The sequence below is a fragment of the Rhinopithecus bieti genome, unplaced genomic scaffold (genome assembly GCF_001698545.2).
Source record: "Rhinopithecus bieti isolate Rb0 unplaced genomic scaffold, ASM169854v2 scaffold_14233, whole genome shotgun sequence".
Lineage (NCBI taxonomy): Eukaryota > Metazoa > Chordata > Mammalia > Primates > Cercopithecidae > Rhinopithecus > Rhinopithecus bieti.
The window spans coordinates 19,489-41,548 of NW_016807715.1; the positions used below are offsets into that span (position 1 = coordinate 19,489).

At 41.9% G+C, this 22,060-nt stretch overlaps 1 protein-coding gene across 2 annotated transcripts in view; it reads right to left on the minus strand.

Annotated features, from left to right (window-relative positions):
• The window catches only part of LOC108536646 (zinc finger protein 679), a 36,703-nt gene that overhangs the window by 3,653 nt on the left and 10,990 nt on the right, over window positions 1-22,060 (minus strand). The window contains exons 1-3 of one of the 2 annotated variants that reach the window (XM_017883639.1): window positions 11,181-11,219; window positions 3,979-4,105; window positions 3,402-3,497 (exon numbers count right to left, since the gene is read on the minus strand). In XM_017883639.1, coding sequence (XP_017739128.1) covers window positions 3,402-3,497; window positions 3,979-4,105; window positions 11,181-11,219 — 262 coding nt within the window. Of the gene's footprint in view, window positions 1-3,401; window positions 3,498-3,978; window positions 4,106-11,180; window positions 11,310-22,060 lie in introns of those variants that run through there. The other variant, XM_017883640.1, reaches the window with a different exon arrangement.

Consider the following 22,060-nt stretch of genomic DNA (forward strand, 5'->3'; position numbering starts at 1 on the left):
AAAAAAAATAAAAAAAAAAAAAGAAAGATATAAGTATAAAAATAATCATAAAACATAAAAAGATACAATTATCAATATCAATAAGATGTATAGGGTAGATAAAATGAGGACAAATTTTTCTATGCAACTGAAGTCATTTTTTTTAACAGTTTAAAAATTACTGTGGTAACATTTAGAGGTGTTATAAAATCTCCAATGTAGTACAAAGAAAAAATCTTTATAGACACACACACAAAAAAATGAGCGAATTACTAACATGAAACAAAGATTGATATTATATAGTGGTAAAATGAGTCCATTTACTAGGAATCTATAACTATTATGTCTATCTATATGTATATGCATATATAAGATCAGGGCTTCAAAATATATGAAGCAAATATTGATAGAAATGAAGCAAGAAACAAAATAGCAACTTAAGATTATAAACATTAAGACCTCACTTTCAATAATAAAAAATTGAAATAAAAAATCAATTAAAAAAACAGAAAACCTGAAGAACATTATATTGTGTATGAATTCATTTTGCATTACTATAGAAAATAAACTGAGACTGAGTAATTTATAAAGAAAAAGGCTTCTTGGGCTCACAGTTGAGTAGACTGTACAAGATGTATATGCCAGCATCTGCTTCTGATGAGGATATGAGGAAGCTTACAATTATAGTGGAAGGCAAACATGTCACATGGTGAAAGATGATGTGAGTGTCAGGTGGAGGAGCCAGGTTCCTTTAAGCAACCAGCTCTCATGTGAATTAATAGAGGGAGCCCTCTGTGATTACCAAGGGGATTGTGCCAAGCCATTAATGAGGGATTTGTCTCCATGATGCAAACACCTCTCATTAGGCCCCACATCCAACACTGGAGATTAAATTTCAACATGAGATTTGGAGGGCACAAACATCTACACCATATTATAAAACCAACTAGGCTAAACAGACACGTACAGAACTCTCCAGTCAAAAGCAAGTGGATACACAATATTATTATTTGCACCTGGTATATTCTGTTAGAATACATAGGTCTTAGTAAATTTCAAAAGATAAGCCAGGTGCAGTGGCTCACAGGTGTAATCTCAGCACTTGGGGAGGCCAAAGTGGAAGGATCACTTGGGGCAAGAAGCTTGATACCAGCCTTGGGAACATGGTGAGACCCTGTCTCTACAAATAATTAAAAATTAGCTGGGCATGGTGGGGTAGGTCTGTAGTGTCAGTCACTCAGGAGGCCAAGGTGGAAGGATTACTTGAGTCCAAGAGGTTTAGGCTGCAGTGAGCCAAGACTGTGCTACTGCACTAGAGTCTGGGCAACAAAGTGAGAAAACCTGTGTAAAAAAAAATTTAAGAAGAGCAAAATCATACAGCCTATTTTTTTCTAACCAAAACTGAATAAAGCTAAAAAGAAAAAAGGTAAAATAGGCACATCAAAAATATATGGAAATAAACACACATCTTCAATGTATTCTTGCACAGGTCAAATAATTTAACTTAATTTAATATTTTTGCTTGAGGGTCAAAAAGTTAAGTGACAACTTAGTTGTCAATATAACTCACAGTGGTGAACAAATTTAATATAATCTGTATCAAAATTCCAAAAGTATATTTATTCCTGAAATATTGTTTAAAATTTTAAAATTTATTTTGAACTATATCTAGAGAAACATGAAAAACAGAGGCATTATACTTCTTAATTTTAAAACATAATAAAAAGCAACAATAACAACAACTGCGGTATCCACACAAAGACAGATAAAGACATGATAGAACAAAATAGGGAGACCAGCAATGAACTCTTCTGTGCATGATCAAATAATCTGCCACAAGGTTGCCATCAGCAGACAATGGAGAAAATATCATCCCTTCAACAGATAATGTTGAAAACTGGATATCTATATTGGCAAAATAAACTTGGATGCTTTAATTGCATCATATACAAAAAATATTTTAAACAAAATACTTAGACTGAAAAAAAAACTAATGAAATTCTTAGAAAAAAATATAGTGGAAAGACACGACATTGGTCTTGGCACCATTTTCTTAGACATGCCATCAAAAGCATGAGCAACAAAGAGAAGAACACAAAAATTTAACTGGACTAAACTTCAGAATTTCTGTAATCAAATAACACATTTAATAGTGTGACAATGCCACCCACAAAATGGGTGACAATATTTGAAAATCACATGTGATAAAACTTAATATTGAGAATTTATAAACAACACCTAGAAGTAGACAACGATAATTGAATTACTTGATTTAGAAATGGTCAAGCCAACATGGCAAAACCCCATCTCTACTAAAAATACAAAATTAGCCAGGCATGGTGGCACATTCCTATAATCCCAGTTACTCAGGAGGCTGAGGCAGGAGAAACGTTTGAACCCTGGAGGCAGAGGTTGCCCTGAGTCAAAATTGCACCATTGCACTGCAGCCTGGGCAACAAGAGTGAAATTCAGTCTCAAAAAAAAAAAAAAGAAAGAAAGAAATGGACAAATGATTAAACTAAATTTTAATTTAAAAAGTTACACAAATGGGAAGAACTATTTGAAAGGTTGCACAAAATTAATAATTTATAGAAAAATGCAAAACAAAATCACAATACCAAACAAAATTACCTTATATCAACTAGAATGGCCACTATAAATTTTTTCAAAAACACCAACTATGTAGATGATGTAAAGAAACTGAAACCTATTCAAGTTGTTGATGAGAAAAAAGATGCAACTATCATAAAAAGTATCATGAATGTTCTTCAAATAATTCTAAATGAAATTATACAACACAGCAATTCTATTTATGAATCTATATCTAAAATATGCAACATAGTAAAATGAAGACATAAGAGGTATCCTGCTTGCATATCCCCCCACAGTAAGTCTCATAACCCAACCTCTAAATAAATAAATAAATACATGGATAAAAATTTAAAAAATTATAAAAAAAACTTTAAACTATATTTCAAGAGTATAGTAATGAAAATGGAATGGCGTGTGCAGAAAAATAGGCAACCACAAATGAAACAGAAACTACTATTCTCACACATTTTAGACATGATGCAAAAAAAATTTTAATGGTTTAACAGAGTTTCTCAAAAATATGCAGATATTAGTGTACTCCAAAAGCAATGGAAAAGCAGTTTATGCAGTCCCTGATAAGCCACAAGAAAACTTTGGCTCACACTGTGAACTTGAAGAAAGATTACTGAAGTGAAAGCAGAATCCACAGAGAATTTAAAAGCATGGGGCAGAAGATATCACTATCTGAGAGCAAAAGTAAAAAATGACTCGGGCTTCTCAGAATCTCTTTCCATGGAAGCACATCTCCCCAAACCACATTTTAAGGACGGCTTCCTCCTTGATTTGTGTATCTCTCATCTGTGTCATCTGCTTCATTCACTCTCACTTACCTGGGTGTTTGGATACCATCTCATTTCTCTTTATATTCCGAGGCTCTTTATTTTGCTCCAGACAGGTGATCAAGTCGGGCTTAGAGACAGCAATACCTGATTTATTAAGAAAAAAAAGTAAAATAAATCTTGCTGAATTCTTTAATTACCAAATTAGTATTATGCTTAGTAAAGAGGATATACTAGAAAATTCTAGAAAATTAATATTGGTCATAACAGAACTTTTTAACTATTTAGAAAATATTTTAAATGTGTAGGTCCTTAATTTCGCTACTCAGTACTACTGAATCAAAAATTGGTGGCGGCAACTGAATTCTAAGGCATGGGCAACGCTATTTTATGCCACATTTTTGGAATTGTCACTAACCTTGAGCGAAAGATACATAAGCTCAGGAAAGGGAAAAGTTCAGGTCAAAATAAAACGTCTTGAAGAATTTGTTCTACACCAATGAATCCCCAAGATTTTCTTAAAATCGGAGAGCTAAAATTCATTCATGCAAAGCAGAAATTACCAAAATCATCTTAGAAAAGAGAGAAAGGTAATATATTAGGAATTGTGTATCGAAGTTATCCTCACCCAGGGAGACCAGGTTTCTGTAGTTCTCTAACATCACATCTCTATATAAATTCCGCTGAGCATGATCCAGGCATTGCCATTCTGCCAGAGAGAATTCTATAGCTATGTCTCTGAATGTCAACAGTCCCTGAAAAAAAACAAAAACAACAAAAAACATTCATGAACACACAAACACTCACCACATAGCCATAGGCAGAGATTTTTATTTCACTCAAGTTAAAAAAGAGAGTAAAAAGAAGTGGTTCTCACTTATAAGAGTGACTAAAATTGTTCAGTAAGACAATTTTTAACATGGAAGTATGCTCTAACTCTGAGAAGAGAGGAGAGCGTAAGATCCACAATACCACAGTAGCTTTGATACTTTTCTGTAATTATAAAATTAAGGGCATCAACATGGACGTGTCCTTCTTTTTTCTTGTTTTCCTCTTTTTTTGACCGAGTCTCACTCTGTTGCCCAGGTGGGAGTGCAGTGGCATGATCTTGGCTCAGTGCAACCTCTGCCGCTTGGGTTCAATAGATTCTCCTGCCTCAGTCTCCCGAGTAGCTGGGAGTACAGGCACAGGCCATAATGCCTGGCTAATTTTTGTATTTTTAGTAGAGACAGGGTTTCTCCATGTTGGCCAGGCAAGTCTTGAACTCCTGACCTCACGTGATCCACTCACCTCGGCCTCCCAAAGTGCTGGGATTGCAGGTGTGAGCCACCTCGCCCAGCCGGACATGTCTATTTTTTGAGTGCTATATTTACATCATACAGAATAAGTTGTGTATACTTCTCAGATAAAACAGTCATTATGAGTTGGAAGGTACCTCTTAAGTCTTAATCCCAGCTAATAGAGAGGCTGAGGCAGGAGAATTGCTTGAACCCGCAAGGCGGAGGAGGTTGCAGTGGGCTGAGATTGTGCCATTGCACTCCAGACTGGGGGACAAGAGTGAAAACTCAAACAAACAAAACAAAACAAAACAACAAAAAAAGAAGGCTATGCTATACAGAAAAAAATTTTTTTTCAAAACCCCCAGACTATCATAAAAATAGCAAAAAATAATTGAAACAAACTCATTAGGTATAAACAACACAAGCAGAGAAGTAAACATCTGCAAGTTCTGAACACATGGTATTCCAAAAGGCAGAGTGGACATTGCTTTTTTTTTTTTTTTTTTTAGACAGAGTCTTGCTCTGTCGACCAGGCTGGAGTGCAGTGGTGCGATCTTGGCTCACTGCAACCTCCACCTCCTGGGTTCAAGCAATTCTCCTGCCTTAGCCTCCTGAGTAGCTGAGATTACAGGTGTGTGCTACCATGTCCGGCTAATTATTGTATTTTTAATAGAGACGGACTTTCACCATGTTGGTCAGGCTGTTCTCAAACTCCTGACCTTGTGATCCACCCACCTCAGCCTCCCTAAGTGTTGGGATTACAGGTGTAAGCCACCACGCCTGGCCCAGACACTGCTCTTGATCTGCAACATGCTCACCTGAGAAAAAATGATTTTTTTCTTTTCCTCCTCTTTCTCTGAAATGTATTTTCAGATAAGATGCTCTCGACATATCAAATCTGCATCTTGAGAATGTCTTTAAAGCACAACCTATTCACCTGCTACCATCACACACACCCACGGGCAGAAAGACCGAGACTTGCTGAAAACACTCACCCATTTTTGTTGCGTATAACTGAAAAGATTTGAGAGCAATGACAGAACAACGAGCTTCTCCATAACTATTAAAGTATAAGTTTCTTTTTCCCTGCCCTCCTGTATCAGACATCAGCAAATTTCTTTACATAATGGCAGCATGAACTGCACTGACCTCTTTCTACCAAACGGAAACAGGGCAGGCAGTGCAGCCTTCCTTAGATGCGAAGGTTGAACTAAACTCTCCTGAATGTATCTTGAATCCCTCAAGTGTATAAGTTACTTGGTAATCTCGGCCCTGCTTTATGCAAAGTGATTCTTCAGGATCCAAAAGGGTCCAGGAATGGGCTTTTTCAACAAGTCCCCTGTAAATGCTGATTGTGCTTTCCCAGACACATTATCAGCATTAGCGAGAGAAAGCAGGCACAGCAAAGAGTCCCCTTACAGCCGCCACGTCTGTCACAATCATCCGAATACAAATACTTCTAGGTACAAATAAAGTCTACCCTGAAATATTATATTTTTTGTTGGCTTTTTTTCAGTTTACAGAGAAAACAGAGGCAGCAATGTCTGAGTAAGTCTGCACCTGGGAAACATGTACACATGTACTAATAAAATGTTTATTAAGCAGGTACTATGTGCTCAGGAGCATGTCACAGAACACTACTGGGAATAACATATAATGTGATTTAATTTTCATAGCACTCTGGGAGTTGCTACTAAGTGTTGAATAATTTTTAGCATTTAGATTAAGAGCACAGCAGTTTTATTTCTTCTTATGTGTCTCTATCATTAATTTTTAAAAGAAAATGTATAGAACAATAAATCAATATAAAAAACATCCGAAATGATACAATTACATAAGAATTGAACAATCAACTTCCAAATGGCTATTTTGTAAATAATGCAATTAAGGCAGAAATAAAAAAAGTTTTGAAACTAATTAGAGCTGAAATACAACATACCAGAAGCTCTGGGTCACAGCTAAGGCAGTGTTAAAATGTATAACACTACACATCCACATCGAAGAGTTAGAAAGATCTCAATTTACAAATCTAACGTCATAATTAAAAGAATTCCAAAAGTAAGAGCAAACTAACTTCAAAGCTAGCAAAAGACAAGAAATAACCAAAATGATAGCTGAAATGTAGAAGGTGAGACATAAATAACCATAAAAAGTTTAATGGGCCAGGCACAGTGGCTCACACCTATACTCCCAGAACTTTGGGAGGTCGAGATGGGCAGATCATGATGTCAGGAGTTTGAGACCAGCCTGGCCAACATGGTGAAATTCCGTCTCTACTAGAAATACAATATTAGCTGGGCGTGATGGCGGGCACCTGCAATCCCACCTACTCAGGAGGCTGAGGCAGGAGAATTGCTTGAAACCAGAAGGCGGAGTTTGCAGTGAGCCGAGATTACGCCACTGCACTCCAGGGGTGAAAGAGTGAAACTCTGTCTCAAAAAAAAATTCAACAAAACCAGAAGTTGATTCTATGAAAAAATTAATGATAGATAAAACACTAGATTAATGAAGAAAAAAGAAATAATTCATATAAACACAATCAGACTAAAAAGTCCAAAAACAACAGATGCTTGTGAGGTTATGGAGGAATGGAAAGCTTATATCCTGCTGGTGAGCGTATAAATTTGTTTAACCATTGAGAAAAACAGTTTGGCAATTTTTCAGTAACCTGAAAACAGAATTACCATTTGACCCAGCAATCCCATAACTGGGAATATAACCAATGAATGTAAGTTATTCTACCATAAAGACACATGCATGCATATGTTTATTATAGCACTATTTAAGAAAAACAGACATAAACCTGTATGTCTTCAGTGGTAGACTGGATAAAGAAAATGTGGTACGTACACACCACGAAATATGATGCAGCTGTAAGAAAGAACAACATCATGTCCGTTGCAGCAACATGAATGGAGCAGGAGACCGTTATTTTTAGAAAACTAGTGCAGGAACAGAGAATAAAATACTGTATGTTGTCACTTATAAGTGGGAGCAAAATAATGAGAAAATGTGGACGCAGATAAGAGAACAGACGCTGAGGCCCACCCAGTACAGGGTGGAGGGTCAGAGGATGAAGAAAATCAGAAAAAAAAAATCCGTTGGGTACTATGCTTAGGTCCTGAGTGATAAAAGAATCTGTACACAAAAACTTCATGATACTTTTACCTATATAACTTGCACATATACTCTTGAACCTAAAATAAAGGGTAAAAGAAAAAAAAATTCGGCCGGGCGCAGTGGCTCACACCCATAATCCCAACCCTTTGGGAGGCTGAGGCAGGCAGATCACCTGAGGCCAGGACGAGACCAACCTGGCCAACATGGTGAAACCCTGTCTCTATTAAAAATACAAAAATTAGCTGGGTGTGGTGGTACACACCTATAATTCCAGCTACTCAGGAGGCTGAGGCAGGAGAGTCTTTTGAACCTGGGAGGTGCAGGTGGCAGCAAGCCAAGATCATGCCACTGCACCCCCAGCCTGGGTGACAGAGCAAGACTCTGTCTCAAAAAAAAAAAAAAAAAAAAAAATTCATGGGTGGGAAAGAGTGCAAGGTCAGTGGTAGGACTGGTTTGTGCTACAGTGCTCCACATGGAGCTATACTCTAATTTAGTCCTGTGTCCATGCAGGCAGATTAGACCATGATCAAGTGGTATGGACCCCTACATTAGTGGAGGAAACAGGTGCTACTGCAGATTCAGTGTCTGGGGTTGAGGATATGCCAGGAAACTTGTAGGCACTTTGGTTGGATTTTGGCAAAAGCACTAAAACAAAAGCGCTGTGGTAGAATTCTTGAGGGTGGGGCCTAGTCCTGGGAGGGGTGTGGACGCATCAATGTCTAGTGGGTCTGTCTGTGAATGGGTGAGAATCATGTGGTGGCAGCTCTGAAAGGAGGTCAGTTATCACAGTTCCTTTTCTCTAAGTTTTTAGTTCCCTTTCACCCTGAGAGGAGACTTAGAATCACAAGACAATGTGCAGTGTGACAGCCTGTGTGCAGGAGAACAGAGCCTCCCCTTACCAGACACCCAGAGTCCCCCTCCAGGCCAAGCCTCTGTAATATCTCTTTTCTGACACCTGGGATTACAAACACCTGTCACCACGCTCGGCTAATTTTTGCATTTTTAGTAGAGATGGGGTTTCACCATGTTGGCCAGGCTGGCACCAAGCAATTTTTTAACACCAACTTGTTGTCTAACATTTCTATCCTGATACCACCCAGAGTCGGCACGGACCATAATTCAGAGCTCAGTGTCACCATATCGCCCTCACTGCACGCGCCTGTCACAAATCCCAGGGACCCATCTATGCTTCTCAGCTACTGTCTATAAATTGGGGACTCCCATAATGTCCCTCAAGTTCAATAATTTGATAGAGATACTCACAGAATTCTGCAAAATCCTGTACTTATGTTAACCAGTTTACTACAAAACATGCAACCAAGAAACAGTGAAATGGAAAAGATGTATAAGACAAAAAAAAAAAAATGTTGGGAAAGATGGGGTATATAGCATCCGACCTCTGCTTTCTTCTTATGTGAAATATTTATAAACGGCAAACTTTTTTTACAAAGCATTGAATGGCACTTTTTAAGTGTCATCCAATGACTTTTAAAAAAATAATTAGTGTAAGAACTGTGTCTGAAACATACAAGAAAGGACAAATAGGTAATAATGTGAGTTAGAAAAGTTGGCATTTTGGAATGTCAGATGGAACTCGAAATTTAGTATTTTACTGCAGGCCAGTTAGTCTGTGAGAACAGGGAAATTGACTCAAGACCTTGTTTAAGACACAGTTGAGGCCCAGCGTGGTGGCTCACGCCTGTAACCCCAGCACTTGGGAAGCCAAGCAGGCGGATCATCTAAGGTCAGGCGTTCGAGACCAGCCTGGCCAACATGGTGAAACCCCATCTCTACTAAAAATACAAAAAGTAGCTGGGTGTGGTGGTATGGGCCTGTAATCCTAGTTACTCAGGAGGCTGAGGCAGGGTAATTACTTGAACCAGGGAGGCGGAGGTTGTAATGAGGCAAGATGGAGCCACTGCACTCCAGCCTGGGTGACAGAATGAGGCCCCGTCTTAAAAAAAAAAAAAGAAAGAAAGAAAAAAAAAGCACAGTTGAAAAATGCAGGCTGCCTGCAATAGCCTATTCCTGTAATCTTAGCACTTTGAGAGGCAAAGGCGGGCAGATCACTTGAGGCCAGGAGTTTGAGACCAGCCTGGCCAACATGGCAAAACTCTATCTTTACTAAAAATACAAAAACTAGCCGGGCGTGGTGGCCGGTGCCTTTAATCCCAGCTACTCAAGAGGCTGAGGCAGGAAAATCACTTCAACCCAGGAGATGGAGGTTGCGGTGAGCTGAGATCTCACCACTGCACTGCAGCCTGAGTGACAGAGCGACTCTGTCTCAAAATAAATAAATAAATAAAAATAACAGCAAGGGAAAGCCAGTTTCCTGTGGAGTGTAAAAATATTTAAACAGCAGGCAATTAGACTAAGGTGGATTGACTTTTCTCGGCTCTCACTTAAAAAAACAAAAATCTAACTCAAATGTATCTCTGTGGCCGGGGCGGTGGCTCACGCCTGTAATCCCAGCACTTTGGGAGGCCGAGAAGGGCAGATCATTTCAGGTCAGGAGTTCGAGACCACCCTGGCCAACATGGTAAAAACCCGTCTCCACTGAAAACACAAAAATTAGCCGGGCACGGTGGCGGGTACCGTAATTCCAGCTACTCGGAAGCCTGAGGCGCGACAATAATTGAACCCGGCAGGTTGCAGTGAACCGAGATAGCGTCACTGCACTCCAGCAAGGGCAACAAAGTGAGACTCCCTCACAAAAAAAAAAAAAAAAAAAAAAAAATTGCATTTCTTGGAAATTATTACATTGAAGAAAAAAATTCAGGCCTAGTCAACCACAGACTGCTAATTAATCTGTGATGACATAACCGATAAATTTTCACCTGGATCTTACAAATAAGGAAACTACATAACTTTACCAAAGCAGTTACTGAATTTGGTTTGCTTCATCAAGCAACTTATAACAGACTTCTTCAAGCCTCTCCCATGGACCACAACCCATAAACCATAGCTGGGCGCTCTATGATTCTTGAATCGCATTTTGATCAAATTGTCTAATATTTTTACAGTGACTCCCATACATTTCTAAAAGGAAAAATGAGGAACTAAGGACCTCAGGGACCACAACTCTTTCCACTTACGAATCCCACACCCTGAGTCAGGATTCTCCCCTGATGACTTTCCCACCCATGCACAATCTGGGTGAGATGAGGCGCTGGGAGTGCAGAGCTGCCCAGAGAGGGCTCCAGCCCAGGGCAAAGCCACTGCAAAGGAAAAAGAACTCCCAGGGTCCCAGCCGCTGGCCCAGGCACCATATTATGTCTGGAGGGGACTAAGAGCCCACCTGGGCCAAGGAGGATTTGGGTCCTCAGACTCCAGAGACAACTGCAAGGAAGTTTGGGTGCTGCTACAGCCACTTTCAGCCGGTTCCAACCAGCCCCCAGCCCTCTCTCACGATGACAGACCCACCACTCACCATTTCTCGGCTTCCAGGGTGTCCCGGTCTTTTAGCCATAAATCTGCGAATACCTGCAGGACAAAAAGCCACAGTGGCTTGGCCTCTAGGAGCAGAGGAAGCAGAGCAGTGAGGAGAAGAACTGGAGCTCTGGACGCAGAGAAACACAAACGACCAGGAAAATTACGGAAGCGTCCTGTTCTCTCCCACTGCATGCCTGATTGGACAGTTTCTAATCCACTGCCCCTGATTGGATTAGGTTTCAGGACCCACCCTTCATGCCCTGAGTGACGAAAAATGTGATCAGACACTGGGCTAAACCAAGCAAAAAATAACAGGTTAGACTGCAACCTTTACAGCCAAGGCTTCTTCCCTGATCTGAGACAGGCCAACCCTAGAAGACATTTGCATTTAACTTTGCATAAAACGTAATATGCATTTATAAATGATATATAATATAGTTATTCATAAACTGAAAAAATATGACAATTATTTTTAAATTTCAGATTTTATGACCTTCCTTACTGCGGATCCTTTGCAGTGACATGGTTTGGCTCTGTGGCTCCACCCAGATCTCATCTCAAATTGTAATTCACGGCAAGGCCTGGTGGCTCAGGCCTGTAATCCCAGCACTTTGGGAGCCCGAGGCTGGTGGATTACGAGGTCAGGAGTTAGAGACCAGCCTGGCCAATATGGTGAAACCTCGTCTGTACTAAAAATACAAAACTTAGCCAGGGTGGTGGTGGGCGTCTGTAGTCCCAGCTACTCAGGAGGCTGGGGCAGAAAAATCGCTTGAACCCGGGAGGTGGAGTTCGCAGTGAACCGAGATCGTGCCACTGCACTGCAGCCTGGGCGAAAGAGTAAGACTGGGTCTCAAAAATAAATAAATAAATAAAATAAAATAAATTGTGTTTTCCATATGTCAGGGCAGAGACCAGGTGGGAAGTGATTGGATCATTAGGGGGGATTATCCTCATGCTGTTCTTGTGATAGTAAGGGAGCTCTCAAGATACTTGATGGCTTTAAAATGTGGCATCTCCCCCCGCACATGCCCCATCCCCGTTCTGTCTTTTCCACAAAGTAAGATGTGCCTTACTTTCCCTTCACCTTCTGTCATGGTCATGATTGTAATTTTCCTGAGGATTCCTCAGACATGTAGAACTATGATTAAATTAAATCACTTTAAAAAAATTACTCAGTCTGAGGTATTTGTTTATAGCAGTGTGAAAATGGACTAATACATCCAGGCAGCCTGAGATTTCACAAAGGAGGCAATCCTCTGCAGTAAAATATGAGCTACATGTAAATTTTGAATTTTCTAGTAGCCAAATATTTAAAAGAAAATAAAAATGATAGAGCTGGGCTCAGTGGCTCACGGTTGTAATCTCTGCATGTTCAGAAGCCGAGGTGGTGGACCACCTGAGATCAGGAATTCGAGATCAGCCTGCCTAACATGGCAAAACCCCATCTCTACTAAAAATACAAAAATTAGCCGAGCACGGTGACAGACACTTGTAATCCCAGCTACTCAGGAGGCCGAGGCAGGAGAATCGCCTGAACCCAGAAGGCAAAGGTTGCAGTGAGCCGAGATTGTGCCACCGCACTATGGCCTGGTGACAGAGCAACTCTGTCTCAAAATAAAAAAGAAAGAAACAGGTGGAGTAACAGGTGGAATTGATTGTAACAATTTAATCAGCCCAATATATCCAAAATATCATTTTAATATGTGATTAGTATGTAATGGTTTATAAAGCATATACATTTTTAAAGCTAAATCTTTCAATGTAACCTTGTATTTTACCTTTCCAGCACATTGCAGGTCAGACCAGCCACATTTCAGCACTCTGTGGCCATGTCAGAGGCATTGCAACTGCATCTGGAATAGGTGCTGCGTAAAGTGGGGCTGAGACCTACAGGACTCCTTTTCCATGAGGTCAGGCATTCTAAGTCACAGGATAAATAGGAGATTGGCACAAGATGCAGTTCACAAAGACCTTGCTGATAAAACAGTTTGCAGTAGAGAAGCCACAAAAATCCACCAAAACCAAGATGGGAATGAAAGTGACCTCTGATTGTCCTCACGGATCGTTACATGTTAATTATAATGCATTAGCATGCGAAAGACATTCCCATCAGCGCCATGACAGTTAACGAATGCCATGGCGACATCAGAAAGTTACCGTATATGGTCTACAAAGAAGAGAAATACTCAGTTCTGGGAATTGCACATCCCTTTCTTGCAAAACTCATGAATAATCGACCCCTTGTTTAGCATATAATCAAGAAATAACTAAGTATTTTTAATTGAGCCGTCCACACTGCTGCTATGTCTAGGAGTAGCTGTTCTTTTATTCCTTGACTTTCCTAATAAGTTTGCTTTTGCTTTGCACTGCAGACTCGCCCAAAATTTTCTTCCTTCCTTCCTTCTTTCCTTCCTTCCTTCCTTCCTTCCTTCCTTCCTTCCTTCCTTCCTTCCTTCCTTCCTCTCTCTCTCTCTCTTTCCTTTTCTATCTTTTGACAGAGTCCCGCTCAGTCGCCTAGGCGGGAGTGCAGTGGCGCCATCTCGGCTCACTGCAACCTCTGCCTCCTGGGTTCAAGAGATTCTCCTGCCTCAGCCTCTGGAGGAGCTGGGATTTCAGGCGTGCGCCACCACGCCCAGTTAATTTTTGTATTTTTAGTAGAGATGGGGTTTCACCGTGTTGGCCAGACTGGTCTCAAGCTCCTGACCTCAAGTGATCCACCCACCTTAGCCTCACAAGTGCTGGGGTTATAGGCATGAACCACCACTCCCAGCTCTGCATTCTTTCTTGTACGAGATCCAACAACCCACTCTTTGGTTCTGGATTGGGACCATTTCTGGAATCTTCTTTTCAGTGAATCACAAAGGGATGATACTAAGGAAACCCCTAACCTAAAGGAAATAGACAGAATCATCAATTGGCTACCTTTTTGTAAGTGGTGGCGTACCCGGGTATGGAATGGGATTGGGTTAGTAGCCCAATTTAGGGGAGTTAGAGTGTCTCCTAAGACAATTAAGATAAAAGATCCCATTTAATAAAAGGCAAGAACACTTGACGAAACTTGTGTTTGAGGTGCACCTTCAAAAGCTTAGAGTCTTTCCTAAGATTTAGGGGGTTAGAGGCCCCTCTCAATGAAGTCCCTCTCAGCTAAGATTAGATTTGGCATTATGGAATGTTAACCACTGTTGCCTTTGTGTTTGTTTGCTTGTTTTGAGATGGAGTCTCGTTGTTATTGCACAGGCTGGAGTGCAATGGCGAGATCTTGGCTCACTGCAACCTCCACCTCCCAGATTCAAGTGATTCTGCCTCAGCCTCCTGAGTAGCTGGGATTACAGGCACCCATCACCACACCCAGATAATTTTTGTACTTTTAGTAAAGACAAGGTTTCACCATGTTGTTCAGGATGGTCTCGAACTCCTGACCTCAGCCAATCTACCCATGTCGGCCTCCTAAAGTGCTGGGATTACACGCATGAGCCACCGTGCCCGGCCTTGTCTTTGGATGAATCTACCTTGCATTTTTTGCTGATGGCTGTGGCTGACAGAATTGGCGAGTACAGGATCATGGAACATGTGGAGCTTTTTCCTCCCTAAAGTGGGAAACTTGAGAGCAGATGGGACTGTGAAAAACATTCTTTCACAACCAACAAGCAATCACCTAAACTTTTGATTCAATGCATGGGTCTTTCTCTAGCTTTCCTGAGCTCCTCAACTTTCCTGTCCTACCATAAGCAATGTTGTCTCTCTTTCTCTCTCTCTCTCCTATCCTTTCTGTTACTCTGGGCCACCATCTTCCTCAAAGATCATATGTTGGAACTTCTGGTCAAAAGTCCCTGAAACAAGCCGGGCATGGTGACTCACTCTTGTAATACTAGCACCTTGAGAGGCCGAGGCAGGTGGATCACTTGAAGTCAGGGGTTCAAGACCAGCCTGCCAACATGGCAAAACTTTGTCTCTACTAAAAATACAAAAATTAGCCAGGGTGGTGGCGGGTGCCTGTAGTCCCAGCTACTCAGGCGGCTGGGGCAGGGAGAATTGCTTGAACTTGGGAAGCAGAGGTTGCAATAAGCTGAGATCGTGCCACTGCACTCCAGCCTGGGAGACAGAGTGAGACTCCATCTCAAAAAGCTAAAAAACAAAGAAACAAAAAAGAAGTCCCTGAAACAAACAACAACAAAATGGATGAAGTTTCCCTCTTGTTTTATGTTATTGGGAGCTTGACCTTGTAGCCATGTGGCAGTATTTTCTCTTTGTTTCTACCATCCAGCATATAGAAAATTTGAAATTTATGTTATAGTTATCCATAAAAGTGATCTTGAGCAGTAAACAACCTGTTGACTGATGGAGGCTTCTTCTGGGAGATGCCAGTGGAGCCTGCTCAGCGCTGTAGCTCAGTAGCTGGGCTTTGCTGTCTCACAGTGGCAGCCCGAGTTCAGGGTTCAATTTCTGGCTTAGGAAATGAGTTCTTTGTGATTTGATATCTGTGTGAATATTTACTGATTCTCTTTCCCTCCACGAACCATCCTGAATTTTCCTTTCTCTGAGCTACCTTTGAAGATTCTAGATTTTGTAAAAACTGCTTGCCATCTTTTTGAAAATACCTCATACACTTGTGGTTAGGTTCACAACCGTAGTTAAAGCTTACTGGTTTCAGGAGGCTGAGGTTGCAGTGAGCCTTGTTTGGCCACAGCACTCCAGCCTGGGCGACATAGAGAGAATCCACCACAAAACAAACAAACAAACAAACAAAAATACAACCTTTTGATTTCACCTGGGAGGTTATGTTAGTAAAGTTCAAAAGTCAGAAATATTGGCAGTTTGGCATGGCTAAAGTCAAGTAATTAGAGAATTAAATAAATTTTTAAAAAAAGAGCATCACGGTTAAAGGTCAGCTTAATTATTATTATTATTATTTTTTTTTTGGGATGGAGTCTTGCTCTGTCACTCAGGCTGGAGTGCAGTGATGCAATCTTGGCTCACTGCAACCTCTGCCTACCGGGATCAAGCAATTTTCCTGCCTCAGCTCCCCAAGTAGCTGAGATTGCAGGTGCCCACCACCACACCTGGCTAATTTTTGCATTTTTAGTAAAGACCAGGTTTCACCGTATTGGTCAGGCTGTCCTCAAACTCCTGACCTCATGATCTGCCCACCTCGGACTTCCAAAGTGCTGGGATTACAGGCTTGAGTCACCATGTCTGGCCCCAAAGTCAACTTAATTAACTGCAGATAGTCAAACTCTAACAGCCTGGAAGTCCTTGGAAAAAACAGAGGAGGTGCCACAATGTGCATTTTGGGTGCAACTCACAGGAGGTATTCACTCTGATCCTGAAGTTGGGCATGTGAGAGATTGTAAATTTTTATCTCTGGAACTTTTCACAAACGTGATTGTGACCTATACCTTCACTCAGTATCTGACTGATTTTTCTCTTTTGCCTAGGCCCCAACTACAGTTTAGATTGTGAAATATACTTAGGTTGAGCAACTAGATAATGTGACTTTCCTGCCTGGGCTTTGCCCTCCCAGGGTGTTGTGACATATTTCTGAGCCAATCACTTAGGCGATGTGACTCTCCCTTTCTGCCTGGGCCAGTCCACAGGGGTTACTGTGAAATATCTTTAGGCCCATCACCTTTGTTATGTGACTCTTTTTTGCCTTGAATCTGTTTACAGGAGAAATGGTTACATATCACTGGGCCCATCACCTAGACGGTGTGACTGTCTTCTACCTGGAACATGTTTACAGGGTGGATTGTGACATATTGCTTTTCCTAGCACCCAGGAGATGTGACTTTTATTGCCAGGACCCTGCCCATAGTAAAAATATTGACCTATCGCTGGCCCAGCACCTAGTTGATGTGACTCTCCCCCTAGTCTTTGCCCACGGGTGGGATGGTCACACATTAGGCCCAGCTCACAGGTGTAGTGAAGACTCACATATGTGAACCCAGCCAATAGAAGAGATTTTAACTCTTCTAGCTAGGCTTAGAAAAACATGTAATGATCTGGGCCTTCTACATGTAGAAAGATCACACAATATATCACACTCATGCATATTCTATAAAGTCTTTGGGTGATCTAAAGAGTGTCATCTCAGGGTCCAGCACAGAGGTAAAATTGTGACTCTTATAGGCACACCCAGCTGACAATTAAAATTGTCTCCCTCACACACTGACAAAACTTACTGGTGAGGTCCTGACTCTCATATGAGGATGCAATACACAGTTAGAATATTGACCATGCAATGTGGATGTGGCCAAAGGTCAGGTGGTGAGTCACAGCTGGACCCCGCTTACAGGCCCAGTGGTGACTCTTATACTCGGACCCTGCTAATAGGAGAGGTGTTGACTCTCATAGTTGGGTTTAGGCCAAAAAATAAAATTCTGGCTTTTCTACTTAAAAAAAAATCACAGGTGATTACAACACACATGCATATTGTGTAAAGCCCTCAGATGAGACAGAGAGTGTTATAATAGGACCCAGCACAACACTGAGGTTGTGAGTATTGTATGCACACTCAGCTGACTGTTAAAATTATCACCTTTACGCATGGAGAGAGCAAAATATTTCCTGAATCTCACTGATAGACACAGTCCACAGTTGGATCATGCCTGTCACGTGTGGACTGAGCCGCAGGAGGGATGTTGACCAATTTCTGTAACCAGATTATAGGAACAAAGATGGCTCCCTTACCTGGACCTAAAAACTAGAGCGATGTTGACTCTCAAGCCTGGGCTTAGGGCAATGGGCATGATCCTACATTTGGGATTGTAACAAAGGCCTGGGCAAGCACAAAGGTCTCAAAGCAGATTGTGAGTCTCACATGTGCCATAGAAAACCCGCAGGTGGTACAGATAGTGTCATAACAGGGACCGGCAAACAGGTGAGATTCTGACTCTTGTTTGCACAACTGGCTGACAGTAAGAATTGTCACCCTGTCACATGAACACAGCCTTCGTAAAACATCCTGAATCTCACACTCAGAGGCAGTCAAACGTTGGAATTGTGACTCTCATACGTGAATGCAGTCCACAGGTAGGGCGGTGACTCTCACACCAATATCCAGCACCCCTGTGAGGCTGTGACTCCCCTACTGGGACACTGTCTATAAGTGGAGTTCGGGCTCTCATGCACAGAGCCAGTGCACTGTTGAGATTGTGACGCAATTACTTAAACACATATCCCAAGATATGTTGACTGTCATAAATGAAGCCAGCACATTTGTGGGGTTTTAAATCTTATTCTTAAACCTTTCTGCAGGTGTGACTGTGACTTATACCTTTTCCCAGCATCTGATTAATTTTACTCTATTGTCTGGGCCCACTGTGCAGTTGAGATTGTAACATATACCTGGGCCATGCACAAAATTTATGTTCCTCTTCTGCATGAGCCCTGTCCTCAGGAGAAATTACAATATATCTTAGAGCCAATCATCAAAGTGAAGTGACTCTCTTTTTCGGCCTGGGTCTTGTCCTTAGTTGGGAATGTGACATATCACTGGACCTTTAACCCAAATGATATAACTCTTTTTCCTGGGTTCTTATTACAGAAGGCATTGTGACATATCTGTAGACCCATCACCTAGGTGATGTGACTCTTCTTTCCTACCGGAACCCTGCCCCCAAGAGGCATTGTGACGTATCACTGGCCCCAGCTTCCAAGTGATGTAACTGTCCTGCCTTGGTCCTGCCCACAGGGGACATTGTGACATATCACTGGGCCCAGCACCTAGGTGATATGACCCTCCTGAATTGTCCCTGCTCTCAGGGAAGATTTTGAACCTGCTCAAAGTGGCAATTGTGACATATCTCTGGCCAACACCCAGGTGATACAACCCTTGAGCCTGGTCTCTCTCCACAGTTGGAATTGGGAAATACACATGGGCACAGCTTACAGGTGGAATGATGATTCATACCTAGAGATATATTGACTCTTGTAGTTAGTCTTACAGCAAAAACTTAGGTCCTGAGTCTTCAACTTGCAGGATGGTCACAGAGTATTATGACTTGCACATTGTAATCATTAAGTGCTAGGCTTGGTGATATGTCATAACCTTTCCTGTGGGCAGGGTCCAGGCAGGAGAGAAGATTTACATCACCTAGGTGCTCAGTAAAGAGATATATTACAATTCCTTTGAAGGAAGTGGCCAGACAAAATAGTCACATCACCTAGGGGCTTGGCCCAGGTATGAGTCACAAGATATCTGCGTCTTGAGCACAGAAGGACTATCAAATTACTAAGGCTCAAAGTAGAGGTGCATGTCACAATGACATCTGCAGGAAGGCCCAGGAATGGGACTCCCAATTACCCACATTTCCCCACTCCAGGTGTAAGAGTCAACAACTCCTGAGACTTAGGTCCAAGTACATGAGTCACAATCTCAACAGTGGATTGCATCCTCTCATGAGAGCCCCAGTCCCTTCTCCAAGCTGTCTCCCAGTAGGGGTGTCACAACCTCAATGGTGTGCTGAATCTTGGTTGGAGGGTCCCCACTTCACCTGTGGACTGGATCTGTATATGAGAGTCAAAATTCCAACTCTTGACTGCCCCTGGGTATGAGATTCAGAACCTCAGTCATGAGCTGTGTATACATGGGCATGTGACAGTTTCTACTTTTGGCTGTGTGTTCCTACAAGACTCTCAACCTCACCTGTGTTCTGGGCCCTGTTATGAGACTCTGTGTACCCCCCACAGAGTTTATTCAGTATGCATGGGTGTCATAATCCTCTGTGATCTTCACACAAGTAGAAGACCCAGGACCTTATTCATGGCTCTAGGCCTATCTGTGAGAGTCAAAATCTCTTTCATTGGCTGGGCCTATGTGTAAGAGTTATCATAATGCCTGTAAGCTGGGTCACAGTATATGTCACCATCTCAGCTGTGGGGATGCACGGGCAGGGGCAGTGAGAGTCGAGATGGGAGAAGGGTTGTGATGTCCTCTGTCAGGATGTAATTGTTATTGTTTTGGGGCTGTTTTTAGATACTGTCAAATAAAATAAATTTATATGTAAGTATGAAGTAACTTTATTCTAAAGTAATGTTGTGGCTGGGCACAGTGGCTCATGCCTGTAATCCCAGCACTTTGGGAGGCCAAGGCAGGTGGATCACTTTAGGTCAGGTGTTCAGGAACAGTCTGGTCAACAGGGTGAAACCCTGTCTCTACTAAGAATACAAAAATTAGCTAGGTGTGGTGGTGGGCACCTGTAATCCCAGCTACTTGGGAGGTGAAGGCAGGAGAATCGCTTGAACCTTGGAGGCACAGGTTGAAGTGAGCCGAGATCACACCACAGCACTCCAGCTTGGGTGACAGAGTGAGACTCTGTTTCAAATAAAATTAATAGTTTTGCAATGGGGGAAGCACAAAACATAATATCTGCATATGTCTCAAAAGTTAGGCTGAAAAGGGCTGTCATTCATATGCAGGAGCAAGCAAGATTAGAAAGGTGGGAGAGGAGGGCAGAATGGAGGGTGGCAAAATCAATGCAATAGAGAATGTTGCACCCTGAAGTCAGCCTGTTCTCAGAAGGGACGTGAAGAGGGGTTGTATGTTTGCTCAGACTGAAGGTGGAGCAGAGTACGGGCTCTGAGGGAAAGACAGAAACTTAAGCAAAGTTTGCTTAACAGGTATTTTCTTGTGAACCCTGAAGACAAAATTAGTTAATTGTGTATGAAGAACAATGGGAATGTGGAGTCTGTGAATCTGTGACATCTAAAAGAGGGCATATCATCTCAGTCATAATGCTAAGGATGTTTCTTTGCAGTAAGTTGTTCTTACAGAACACAAAACATTAGAGAGTTTTCTTAATTGTGGCTATTTACCAGGACACACTATCCACCCCATCTTTCTCTCCCATTTTTCTGTGCCCTATACATTTTTTTTCCAGTTGGCATTTTCTGAATTATATTATTTACAATAACCTGGTAAAGTTCTATCAATTATTAAATTTGATAGTTTTATCAAATTTATGATTAGTTTTATCAAATTATTAAACTTCAGGGAGAAGTTTAAAACAGCCCATAATTTATAGATAGCTGCTTATAGGCATAGATGGGCCCATGGTGCCTGTCACTGGCGTGTGCATTGGAGAGTGTATTGAGGAACTGAGTCCTGAAGTGGTCGGGTCTGTGGTGACTCCGGATTCTGTCAGAATTGAGTTGTTGAACACCCAGTTGGTGTTGAAGAGTTGGCTGGTGTCAGCAAATGCCATATATTTGGTCTAAAAAGAAAGACATCACTGAAGCCTTGGCTGGAAGGAGACTGTGAGTCTTTTGGGGAAGGGAGACTCTATTCTTCAGCACACAATCTGTTGTGCTGTGAATTGTCCTGTGATTCCATGTCTCATCCGGGACATCTCAGAGAGAACTGAGAACTCAAAGGAAAGCAGTTCAGAGGGCAGACTCCTCTCCCCACCTTGCTGCTAGAAAGTGATTTCTGCACACTCACGCCCACGCACACTGGACAGTGATGTAGCCACAATCCTCCCATGACAAGGCTCAACCCTCAGAAATTGTGCTGAGAAAACTTCTGCTTCTAGAGTTTTCTGCCTATAGGCTACATAAGTGCCCAGAGCACTCATGGCTTCTTTTTATGCCCAAATCTTGAATCTGCACCAGTGACCTGTTTTCTACACTAGCCTAGGATTCTGGGTCATCCATCCCTCCCATCTGCCTGCACGCACACATTTATAAGTCCAAGCTATCTTGCCTGGACCAGTCTCTGTAGCCCTAACCAGTCATTTCACCAACCGTGTACTGTTCCCTACCCATAGGTCTTCCTTCCTTCCTTCTTCCTTCCTTCCTTCCTTCCTTCCTTCCTTCCTTCCTTCCTTCCTTCCTTCCTTCCTTCCTTCCTTCCTCCCTCCCTCCCTCCCTCCCTCCCTCCCT